The sequence below is a fragment of the Rhinopithecus roxellana genome, chromosome 21, assembly GCF_007565055.1.
Source record: "Rhinopithecus roxellana isolate Shanxi Qingling chromosome 21, ASM756505v1, whole genome shotgun sequence".
Lineage (NCBI taxonomy): Eukaryota > Metazoa > Chordata > Mammalia > Primates > Cercopithecidae > Rhinopithecus > Rhinopithecus roxellana.
Window position 1 is genome coordinate 16,614,941 of NC_044569.1, and position 13,169 is coordinate 16,628,109.

A 13,169-nucleotide genomic window follows, 5' to 3' on the forward strand; every position below is an offset into this window, starting at 1 on the left:
CCTTTTTCAGCCCTTGGCAGCCACTGTTCTGATTTATTGCTGGTTGCTGGGTGGTGTTTCATTGTGTAAATATAGCGCAATTTGTTTATCCATTCATCAGATGATGGACATTTGGATTGTTTCCAGATATTGATGATTATAAGTAAGCTGCTATAAAGATTTGCGTACAGAGCTTTGTGTGGATATATTTTCCTTTCTTCTGAGTAAACAGGAATGGGATTACAGATTCTTCTGGGGAGAAACTCAGCTGTTTTTCAGAGAGCCTGTACCATTTTGCATTCCCACTGGCACTGTATTAGAGTTCCAGTTGCTCCAATTCCTTTCCAGCACTTGTTATTTTTCTTTCTTTTTTTAGCTGTTTTCATCAGTTCATAGTGGTGTTTCATTGTGGTTATAATTTAATGTTGAACTTCTTTTCGTGTACTCATTTGCCATCTGAAAAAAGTGTTTGGCTTTTTTGGTAAAGTGACAATTCAGACCTTTTGCCCATTTGATTGGATTGTTTGTTTTCTTATTGTGTTCTGACAAATTTTTTACATATTCTGGATACAAGTCATCTATTAGATATGTAATTTATAAATATTTCTCTCAAATTTGTGACTTTATTTTCTTTCAAAGAAAAATTGGAATTTTTAACTTAATCAATAAAGGTGTATCACCTGAGCATAAACAGATATTTTCTTAATGGTGTCTTTTGAAGATTAATTAGGAAGTCCAGTTTTTTTTTTAATGGTTTGTGCTTTTTTGTTCTATCTAGGGAATCTTTGCCTAAGCCAAGGTCTCAAAAGGTTTTATTCCAGATCTAGTTCAAAAATTTGAGTTAATATTTATATGTGGTATAGGATATGGGCCAATATTTGTGGGGTTTTTTGTATATGGATATCTAATTGTTCTGGGACCATTGAAATAACTATTAACAATGGACTGTATATGTGTGGGTCTTTTGTAGAGAGCAGGGCTTGGCTTAGTGCTAAGGTTAGCACTCACTGGTGCACTGTTGTCACCAACAGTGTCGTCTGTGGTGACAGACAGTGCTTTGGCTGTGCCAAAGATTCCCAAATGATGTTGTCCGTCTTCTCCTCTTGGAAGAGTGGGAAATTGCTCAGGTGAAGGCAACACCAGCAGTCTCTGAAAAATGTGGGACGTTCATTCTTCAAACTTCTTTTGTTTCCTGAACCTTATTAAAGGTCTCTGGGCCAAATGTAAAATTCCTTTTCAGGGCCTCCTAGATTATGGCTCATCTTTTTGAACAAGGAGATCATGTTAATATTAGTTATTAATGGCTACCATGGACCTAAAAATATGATTTATGACTTAACAATGCATTCATAATTTTGCACCATAACTTTTTATAAAGAAACTGCCTCCATCCCTTTACCTTGAAGAAAAAAACTTCAAAATGTAATTTTAAAAGTCTGATTTTGTAATATATTAATTTTTTCTAGTGATGAAAAATACTGTACCAAAAATGTAAAATTGGCCTTGAATTTCTTGGAGCAAATAATGAAGTCTGAAGACATTTTTAGTATATTACTTTGGGGTTTGATGTCCTATAATCTCTTAAAGGGCGGAAATTTGTTGTTAGACAGTTCTCTTCAGCTCTGACTCTTCTCCGCACCTGCTGATTTGTTCTGCGACTGAGCTTTGTGTGCCTTTTGGAACAAGGACTTGGTTTTCTTTGTATCCTTCATTTCAAGGACATTGAAGGACACACAAAAGTTGCTTAGTAAGTGGAGAATAAGGAATAACTTTACAATAATGGTGCCAATAAAGGTAGCAATTCTTTCCCTAAATACATTGTACTAGCTTTCATTAAACAAATTGAAATAATAATTATTTAATTATATATGAAAACTAGAATCTTACCTGCAATGCATCATGCAAATTAACAATCTTTTAGGCCGGGCGCGGTGGCTCAAGCCTGTAATCCCAGCACTTTGGGAGGCCGAGACAGGCGGATCACGGGGTCAGGAGATCGAGACCATCCTGACTAACACGGTGAAACCCCATCTCTACTAAAAAATACGGAAAACTAGCCGGGCGAGGTGGCGGGCGCCTGTAGTCCCAGCTACTCGGGAGGCTGAGGCAGGAGAATGACGTAAACCCGGGAGGCGGAGCTTGCAGTGAGCTGAGATCCGGCCACTGCACTCCAGCCTGGGCGACAGAGCGAAACTCCGTCTCAAAAAAAAAAAAAAAATCTTTTAAACAACTCTTTAGAAAGAAAAATTATCTGCCATATTTAAATAAATGTTTTTTCATTCTTTTACATCTTACATATTTGGCAACATACTTGGAACTTTATCTTCAATTTTCTAAAGACATAAGTAGCTTTATTTTTTTTCTTGAACATAAACAACAGAGTAAAAAAATTCAAGTTCCTTACATGTTATTTGCTCTTCACCAGATTTCTTCCTGATACAGTTATGCTGTTTTAAATGAATCTCAAAGAAACATCTCTTGTGCCGTTTTGTCTTTTTCTTTCCTTCTTCATTTAGAAGATGTTTTCTAAGAGTTTTCTCTGAAGCTTGTAGAGATGAGCAAGCCTTCTATGACTTCATTCCCTTGCGGGGAACAGTAATAGAAACCCCAAATTACCAGTGGCTTCGTCCTAAGAGCCAAACCCTGTGGACATTCTTTCTTTGTTATCTCAGCCTCATAGAGGGTCTAACATGGCTTATCCATACTCCTTCCTTCCTTCTCATGCCTCTCTCAGAGGGGTCTGTCTTCTTCAGTATGTGGAAAGTGATGAGTTTCCTGGAGTTTCAGCCCCTTTTTTTCTCTGCCTTCTTCGTTGGCCACCTCATCCCCTCTGCCAACCCCAGCTGCTGCTTGTGTATGTATGTTTAACAAACCTGCCTTTTCACATCAGACTCAGTTACTCCCCTGACTGCCTGTTGACACCTCGACTTGAGGCCCCTCACATTCAGTGTGAACTAACTCAACTCATGATTTAGTCTGTATTTCCTTTCATTATTGTATTACCATCATCCATCTAGCTAGTTATCTTGGCCTTAAATCTGGGAATCATTTTTTTGCCTCTCCTTTATCTTCCTTTCTCCTCATACCCCATGTAGAATGTGCCAGACACCCCTCTTCTCCCAAACACTTCCCCTTCACTGCACTTCACCTTCAATCTTAAAAGCTAATTGCACACCCTTGCAAAACTTAAGTAGAAGTAGATGAAAAGTTATATTTACATTTAACTATTCTGAAGGCATTTTTTAAAAATAGGATTTTAGAGATCGTAAAACCGCATTTGAAATTCAGATACTGCACCAGCAATCAGGCTGCTTTGCCAGTGATCAAAAGAGGCAGCTTTTCATATGAAATAACACAAAATATAAATGTATGTATATAGTTTATCTGGTGAGAACTGTTGTTCCATGACATTGTGCACTCTAATGCTTTAGGTTCTCCCCTCACCTCAGTTACCATAGTTATCAGTAGTTGCTCACTACAGGTGACCCAGTATCAGGTATTGAGTAAGCATGATTTTCAGGTAAGAACATGACAGTAGCATCCTTGTTTTCATCTTGCAGTCAGGGAGTATTGGTTTGGTGAAAGGAGGAATGTGGCAAGTGATCAAAGTCCCTAGAGAGAGGAGCATAAATAGTGACTTTACATTTATAAGTATCACTTAGTGTTTTCTCAGGTTGCTCTCTAGCAACCTTGTGAAGTAGGCAAGAACTGCTGTATGTATTTCATGGATAAACTACAGGCCTGCCCTGAATTATTCACGTAAGTGCATCTCTGATGGCTACCATGGAACTTGTTGCATAAAGTTGTCCTTGTAAGAAGCTGCTACCTTGCCCACACTCTGGTCCGTCCAGGGCGTCTGCATTTGTAGCTTTCAGCATGGACACAGTGCGAACTCTTGTTTCCTCACTCCACTTCATAGGAATGCACTTGATTTATATTTCCCCTGGTCTTCAGTGACACAGGCTTTGAGCCTCAGAGTCAGCTGCTGAGCGAGAGATTCTCTGCCTCTCTGAGGTCTCTCAGGCTGCTTCAGCATGCTCCACGATGAATTCCTTATGCATAAGACGCCTATGCTCAAACTACCCCAAATGACTTTTCAAAATTGTTAACAGTTCCTCTAGTCATTTTCTCATCATGGTATAGCATAATAAAGGGCGATAGCAGAGTGGGAAATGGAAACTAAAAACAGGGAAGTATATAAAATTATTGTCAGAGCCAAGACTAAATGTCAGATCTTGTGACATATACTTTTCTTTCCCATTATACTTTCCATGAATCTGTTTCCTGAATGATTGGTGACTGTTGGCAGTTTTAGATTGAGATTCAGTGTAAAAGAGGAATGAGAGTTAGCTCGGGAAGCTACTGTAGTGCAGGCTCCAAGGAGAACTCTGTTAATTCTTGAGCCTGGGTACTGAATGCGGACAGTTGAAATGCACTTGGAATCACTAGTTGCCTAATCCCCTGTGGTAATTAATAGCTTAACTTTTGCCTTAACACATAATGTAGCAATTGAGTAGAAAAGTAGTTAAGACCCAGGTGTTTGGTGAGTGTGAAATAGTAGCTCACTGTTGTTTTAATTTGCATTTCCTAATTGTAGGGAATTGAGCACTTTTCTACGTGTTTGTTGGCTGTTAGGTTTCCATTCTGCAAAGTACCTGTTTATATCCTTTACCTATTTTCCTATTGGATTGTTGTATATTGATTTGTAGGAATTATTTATATAGTCCTGATACTCTTTATATATTTTATAAGCATTTTTCCAAGTCTGATTTTCAAACATAGTCTTCATAGTGAAATTTCTTATTCTTAATGAAATTAATAATTTATAGTATTTAATGTTTATAATATTAAATTAATTTTATAATTCACTTTTGAGGTTCTGAATTTTTAAGTTAATCTTTTTTCCTTTCTTTATAGGGTATGAATGTGATTTCTGATGAAACTGGATTGGAATAATTTTCATCTTTGTATATTTATATATATATTTTTAAATTTTGCATTTGACTTAAAGTGCCATGAGAAAATTTGCATACTGCAAGGTGGTCCTAGCCACCTCCTTGATTTGGGTACTCTTGGATATGTTCCTGCTGCTTTACTTCAGTGAATGCAACAAATGTGATGAAAAAAAGGAGAGAGGACTTCCTGCTGGGGATGGTGAGTGACATTTTATAATACAGCTGTTTAGATCAGTATATCACTGGTTTTTACTAACTAATTTGGGTAATATAAAATTTTAACTTTTTTAGATTAACAGATGTCCCTGACTTCTGTAGGAGATATGATGATCATATTGATAGTTCTCAAATGGGTTCATCCAGCAGTTAAAACCATTAAAGTATCGTGTATAGAATTGCTAAATTCGACTTTTGTGTTCAATATTCAGTGTAGTTAATTTCTTACAAGTTACTTTATGTTACTTAATAATGTGGGTATCTCATAGTTGGGAGTATCAAAGTTGTACAGAAGATTAGTCGAATGCTGAGTGGAGCATTAAAATTGCATTATAAGGTATCAAAAGAGATTACTCCAGCCCTCCCATCTCAGTCCTAAGGGGAAGAAGTTTTTATAGTTGTGATCTGAAGAGGTTTTTGTTGTTGTTGTTAATGTTGTACATAGCTCCAGTTAGCACTTCTAGGGAGAACTTTTAAAAAGATTGGGTGATAGAGTAGAGGCTGGAGTGTGAGATCATTGCAATATCTAGTATGGAAAGGAAAGAAAATATACAAATATAAAGGAGGGAGGGAATAGGTGGTACTAATATTTTTGTCAGAGGACTTTGGAAAATTCAGTTTTAAACTCCTTTTATTCAACAAACAAATGTTGCCCTTTAAAAAAAAAATTTTTTTTTTTTTCATTTTTAACTATAATGAAAATGACTGCATAGCAAGAGTCAGTAATCCAGTTGTTCTGGGCTCTGAACTCTGTGATTAGTTATAGAATACATGGCTGTACAGCAGTTATACTATTTTTAGAAATTATATACAAATAATTACTCTTTCAACATGTTTTCTTTAAGCATATAGCCACATTTAAATTTTTTGCACTTTTATAATGAGAAGGGCCTTTGATACCCCAAAATTTACAATAGAAAAAAATATTAATTTGTATTGTTAACTGTACCAACTTAACTGTAATTGCTATATGTGGGCTTACGTAACTGGTTCTATTTATATCTTCCTGGGAAATCTGCCTAAAATTAGGCTCAGTTGCTAGCACTGAATTCCAGTAATGCCTAGGCTAATTCCTAACTTACATTTTCACTTTTTTGAAAGGTTTTAATACAATTTTTCATCCAAAGTCAGCCTGTTAGTTTGTATATTTACTTTATAGCTCTGCTGTTTAGTATCTTTGTTGGGTGACAAAATGTTGCCTCCTTAACTGTTGCTAGAGCTGTACTCATGCCGTCTATGTTTAAATCAAAGAACAGGTATTACTATTCATCAGTCAGAAACTTGAGTATTCTTTTCCCAAACAGAATGGAGTAAATTTCCCTTCACCCTACCTTAATTCATTGCCATTTACAATAAGCTCCTGGTGTTCTATCTTAAATGTAAAGACTTGACAGTGAGAAAGAATAGGCTTTGTAGCGTGTGAAGATTCACTTGAATGTTTTTTTGACTTTTATATGTGCTGGCCAAGGTACTAGGTTTTGTTGATAAACAGTTGAACAAAAAAATAAGACAAAATTCCTCCCTTCAGGGAACTCACAGTCTAATGGAAGAGAAATAACAATAATAAATACCAGCATAATAAATACCACTTTAGGAATATGCACAAGAGTAGAAAGGAAGGAATGCCTTGGGGTGTCTGAGAAGCTGCAGTAAGGAAGTATGTTCCAGCTGAGTATCAGCTTGAGCAGGTGTTTGTTAGGTCTGTTGGGAGAGGGGAAGACCTTCCAAGCAAAGGAAAGAAAGATGTGCAAGATTAGCAAGTGAGAACAGAGTTGATAGGAGAACAAGAGCACAGGATGAAGCTTGGGAGGTGGCAGAGGCCATGTCACACAAGGCCTTTTATGGCATTGTAGGGATTTTGGACTTCATCTGTAGACAGCGGCATGGCGCTGAAGCATTTTAAACAAGGGAGTAAGGCCTGATTGGACCTGGACTTCTGGAAGAATGCTTTGTTGGTCATGTGACTGGTGGACTGGAAGAGAACAAGGCAGGTAGCAGATACCAGTCTGAGACTGTTGTGAGAATTTGGAAAAGAGCTTGAAACAGACACTAAAATGACATTGGAGACGGAGAGGAAATGAATATATATGAAAAGTATTTAAGTAGTGGAATTTACATAACCTGGGGAGCCATTGAATATAGAGAATAAGAGAAAGAGAAAAGTCTAAGGTGGCTTTCCTGTCTCCATGGTTGGAAGAATTGATGTTCCTCGGAAGAGGAGCAGCTTTGATAAAAAGGTGGATGCATGAAGTTGAATTTGGAATTTTTTTTTTCATTTTTCTTTTTTATTTATTTATGAATGAGATGGAGTGTTGCTCTGTCACCAAGGCTGGAGTGCAGTGGCACGATCTTGGCCCACTGCAACATCTGCCTCCCGGATTCAAGCAATTCTCCTGCCTCAGCCTCTTGAGTAGCTTGGGTTACAGGCGCACACCACCACACCCAGCTAATTTTTGTATTTTTAGCAGAGACAGGGTTTCACCATGTTGGCCAGGCTGTTCTCGAACTCCTGACCTCAGGTGATCCACCTGCCTCGGCCTCCCAAAGGGCTGGGATTACAGGTATGAACAACTGCACCCAACCTCAGTTTGGAATATTTAACTTTGAGAAACTGGTAGAGTTGTTCTGCAGTAGAGGATGGTCGAGATGGAGAAAACAGATGGGAATTTAAGCCTTGTCTATACATGAGGCTGTGCACGGTATGTGTAGAGTTGGAAGACACAGACTCCCTGTTGGAGAGCCCCTCCTGGAGGGTCACTGAAGGAAGAGAAGGCTTCCCAAGAAGTCAGAGTAGAATGAAAAGCCCCAAGGAGTAGGTCATAGAAGCCCAGTCAAGGGTGGTGTTTGCTCAGAGATTTTGCCTGAGATAAAGTGTTTCTGATAGGTTTGGGATAGGGCTTCTCGTGACCCCAGCAAGTGTCATTTCAGGGATGGTAACTGTGGAAGTCAGTGGATTCTGGATTCAATATACCGGAGAAACAGTAGGGATGTGGCTGTTCTTTAGGAAGCTTCAGCATGAAGGGAAGCGTGTAGTATACAGTAGTTACAAGAGAGAAATGGAGCCGAAGTTGGTTTTCTATGTATTTATTATTTGTATATGTTCAGGAAGAGGTTTAAACTATAGGGGAAAGGAGGGATACTTGAAAGAACAAATTCTCAGCAGATGAGACAGTGTGGTATCAGAATCGTGAAAAGGATTCTCCTCAAAGAGCATTCACAGATTATTATAATTTTGACAGCCACTAGTGGCATGAGTTTCAAAGAAAAAGACTGGGTTTTGTACAGAAGTACAAGCTAAAGGAACAATAATCTGAAAGTAGCAGTGTAGAGGTATGAGATGGCATCATTGCCTCTGGAGGAAAGGAGAATGAATCATTCTCCCAGAAACAGTTGTGAGGTTAATGGACTCTGGAGGAGAGCTAGACTTCAGTTAGGTCTGAAGATGGAGCCTGTGTGTTGTGGAGACCAGACAGTGGAGAGGCTTTACAACAGCCTGGGGGTGTCAGGGTGTTCAGGGGACAGACTGAGAAGGACGTCCCAGTGTGAGAGAAGGGCTGAGCAGCCGGAGGGGAAGTATATAGCTAAGGGGAGATAATCTTTGAGGTCCATGGTAGTCTTAAGGGGAGAAATGATTAGGGGAAGAGCACAGTTGATGCTAATAAGCAACGGTTTGAAAAATCTGCTTTGATGTGAAGTTTCAGTGCAACAGGTGCTGAGAGGTCCTAAGTCCTTTCAGAGCCCAGAATTTATTAAGGTTCTGCTAGTGAAAAATTGCTGTGGTGAATTTGAAGAGGTGTTTACTAAAGAGGATCAGGGAGAGGGGATGGGTAATGGCACCAAGGATGCCAACTTTCTAGTGGAATTAACATGTGCATGACCTCAGAGTTTCCCTCTTTTTTTTTTTTTTTTTTTTAAGATGGAGTCTTACTTTGTCACCCAGGCTGGAGTGCGATGGCGCAATCTCGGCTCACTGCAACCTCTGCCTCCCGGGTTCAAGCGATTCTCCTGCCCCAGTCTCCCGAGTTGCTGGGATTACAGGCAACTGCCACCACGCCCAGCTAATTTTTGTATTTTTAGTAGAGTCGGGGTTTCACTATGTTGGCCGGGCTGGTCTTGAACTCCTGATCTCGGTTGATCTGCCTGCTTCGGCCTCCCAAAGTGCTGGGATTACAGGTGTGAGCCACCATGCCTGGCATCAAAGTCTCTCTTGATAGAACACATAGGGCCTCCTGGATCTTTGTTTTGAAACAACCAAAACAACAACAACAACAAAAAGCACTGAGCGTTGTAACACTCCAGAGTGACTGTTTCAATATTGGAAGCACCTAATTTCTGAACGTTCTACTCTACAGCTCTGATTTCGGTGAAATTTAGCAAATTCTACTCTCTCTGGTGTGAAAAAAAGTTTCCTAGGTTTGAATAGAATGGATTGATGTCATTGTCATAATGCTGAAGGCTTCCTGTAACGTTGTTGTTGATATGCTGTACTTAAAGAGTTTTCTAAGATTCTTCTATTTACTTGTTACTTGCCTGCTTCAAGGAATAGTGGGCCAGACTTCGGTGATTCCAGAGGGGTTTGTTTTTTTCTGAGTAGTTCTCTTATAGGTCTGTACTTGTATTTTATACCTAAGGCTATCTGAAAATAGCAGAGTTCTGCTGCTGCTGGAGTTAGATTGGGCTCCCTTGGAAAGAATACGAGTGGTGGGGGTTATGGCCTAGGAATATTTTTACTACTCTTCTGCTTACCAGAATTAGCTCATTTATCCACTTTATGGATTTGGGTGTTATATAGAGTGTTCAATATTTTTAAAGATGCAGTTTCAAGTAGTGATTGATTCTTCCTGTCAGTACTGCATTTTCAGATCATTAAAATATTAATTATTTAACTTTTCATGTACTTATACTGGAATTATTTCAACTGTTGAACATTAGGAAGCCTTGGAGAACATGGTTTATAGAAAAAACTTCCAATGGTTAAAAACTTTAAAATATTACTAGTAAAGGCTATAATAATTTTATAACAAATTTTTAAGTGTTGATTTTTATAATATGCAGCACAGGTAAATTGAACATGAAATTGGAAGTTGACAAAGATGTTGAAGTAGCAGAAAGTTACCAGTGAAAGTTATAGATGATATTTTGATGTTTAAAAAATCAGATAGTGTGCTGCATTGTATTGCATCTTACATACCTTTGCTTATAGAATATTCTGTATACCACTGTAAAAGTGATAACATTCCAGTTACCATTGTGAGCCACATTCCAATTTCAGAGATGTTAAAATGTAGGAGGAAACATTTTGAAATAGTGAAATATAGTGCATAAAGACAGTAAAGATGTTAATTGTATAGTAAGATCAGAAAATAGTTTGGGAAAAATGATTTTAGCCTTTTATTAGTATATTTACCCCCCAAAAAGAAGTCATATAACTTTATACCTCTTTACTTTCATGAGAGAAACACACATAGGAAATTTGAAAAATACCTTAAAGTGTATTCAAAGGCATGCCAGTGGTTTATGTATGTTAATCTTGTTTGGAGACTTTCAGAGTGAACCTCTGGTTTTCTTGGTAAATACCTTTTCTAAATCATGATAGTTATCTACAGTGTCATGTAAATAAAACTTAACTGAAGTATATAATAAAATATGTTTGTTCTCACATAATAGTTTGGAATGATACCTTTGTCCCTCCCTTGTCAAAGTGATTTGATTCTTAGAAATGAGCTGCATGTAGAATTTTATGCAAAGATATTTTATTTAGTTCATGAAATGACATCCAAACTCATTTCAGTTTCTTTCTAATAAAATTTTGACAGAACTAACTTTTAATATACATAGAAGACTGGCAGTAGAGTACATGGAAACTTAATGCTTACCATCTTTTTAGTTGCTTTCTAATACTGTAAATGCATTAATAATAGCATATATTCACTAACCACATGCATTTCATCCAAACTCGTTTGCCAAGAAAATTCGTTTAATGACAAATTTAATTCTGTAGGATATTGTAATTTCTTATTAATAATTAGAGTATTGTGGATTCTCTAAGTCATGCAGTAGACATATAACTTTTGATTAATGGTAATTTTAAATGTGGCTCTGAAATTTCATATGTAACAGTAGGTTAGAGTACATAATACAGGTACTGTGTTAAATTTTCAGATTATCAATAATTATCAGGTGATGAAATGTGCAAAATATTTCATCAGCAGGATTGTATATGCTGTACATTTTTGCCTGATTCTTTAAGATCTCAAGACCAACTTTAAGTTTCTAGTTATACAGTTACATATGTAATAAGCAATTAAGTTTATGTTTTGTAGTGTTTATAGTAATAATTTCTCCAGTCGTCCTTAATGCCCCTCCTCCACCTTGAAAATTCTCAAACAGAAACAAAAGTAGGGAGAATAGAAAATTATGGCTGGGCGCGGTGGCTCACACCTGTAATCTCAGCACTTTGGGAGGCCGAGGTGGGTGGATCACCTGAGGTCAGGAGTTCAAGACCAGCCTGACCAACATGGTGAAACCCCGTTTCTACTGAAAATACAAAAATTAGCCAGATATGGTGGCGCACATATGTAATCCCACCTACTGGAGAGTCTGAGACAGGAGAATCACTTGAATCTGAGAGGCAAAGGCTGCAATGAGCCAGTATTGTACCACTGCACTCTAGTCTGGGTGACAGAGTGAGACTCTGTCTCAAAAAACAAACAAACAAAATTTAAACTCTCATAGATCCGTCATCTGGCCTCAAGAGTTGTCAACTCATGGCTAGTTTTGTGGCATGGATACCTCATTCTCTTTGTCTCCCTCCGACCTGTTTTGTTGTTGAAGAAGAAATTGAGGTATTTCTCATTTCCAGTTTCCTGCAGTCTGGATTTGCATCCCTTTAATGGTGCATGCCATGTGCCTTTGCCTCGCATATATCCTGTGAATTAGGTCTAGAGGCTTAATCAGGTTGAGGATCTTTTTCCCCCTAGCAAAAACACAGATGGTATATGTATACGTTAATACTCTTCATTTAAAAATTGAGCAGCTTGAAAACGTTTCTATTTTCATTTTTCTGTAAAGCATTATTTTATACTAAAATAGGGCATGGGCAACAGAAGCATATTTATAATCAGGGCCACTAGATGTCTCCCACCTACTCTTTATGTTTTCTGTGCCATCCACGAAAGATCTTTGTCACCTTCAGACCTCTGCTGGTTCCTTTTGACCCCTGATATACCAGTCCCAAAATCTGTTGGTTGTTCTTTACTTTCAGAGGAGACTGCAAGCAGAAATGACTATACGAGTTTTACAATTTATGATTTTTAAAGCTTTAAAGGCTTATTTTATATGGAGCATTACATTTCTGTACTTGTATTATAGTTTTTGCTACTTGTTGATGATTTTTGTCATTGAGAATTTTTTAAAATTCTACCAACCATTATATTTAAGGAGCTTACTTACTGGGCAAATATTAGGCAGGACTTGTTTTTAAAAACTTGTTTTTAAAAACTTGTTTTTACTTGAGTTTCCTAAAATTTTTAAAGTGATTTGTTCCTCATAAAAACACAGTTTATCCTGAGAACAGGGGAACACTAATGCACACTTTTTTCATCATCATTCTCTGAAGTCTGTTTTTAAATTCTGGACGTGGTTGAGGACACAATGAATAGTTTCACATCCTGCAGCTCTGGTATTGGTTGGTGGCTTTGTACCACTGGCCGAAACAATCACCCTAAAGTCAACTTTACCAGTGAGTCCTGTTCTTGCACAGATGAAGCCTGACTGAAGAGAGATGGCTTTTCTGCACCTTGATGCCACTATTTTTGTTTAGAAATGTTTTGAGGATGCCTAAAAAACATTCTACAAGAGAATAAAACTTTAGATTTTAAAATAAGTAATGCATAAAATGTATTTTCATCCCGTTTTTGGCCCCACCCCATTCTTTAGCCATCCCTTTTAGATGAGAAGTCTAACATAGCACCTTCCAAATTTAATGTATCCCAGAACCTGTTTTTCTTGGATATTTAT

At 37.7% G+C, this 13,169-nt stretch overlaps 1 protein-coding gene across 1 annotated transcript in view; it reads left to right on the plus strand.

Moving 5' to 3' along the window:
• Positions 1-4,896: 4,896 nt before the first annotated feature.
• The window catches only part of GALNT1 (polypeptide N-acetylgalactosaminyltransferase 1), a 59,115-nt gene continuing 50,842 nt past the window's right edge, over positions 4,897-13,169 (plus strand). Inside the window, exon 1 of the mRNA XM_030925900.1 lies at positions 4,897-5,133. Within this exon, the coding sequence (XP_030781760.1) occupies positions 4,995-5,133 (139 nt within the window). The 5' untranslated portion in view covers positions 4,897-4,994. The remainder of the gene's footprint in view (positions 5,134-13,169) is intronic.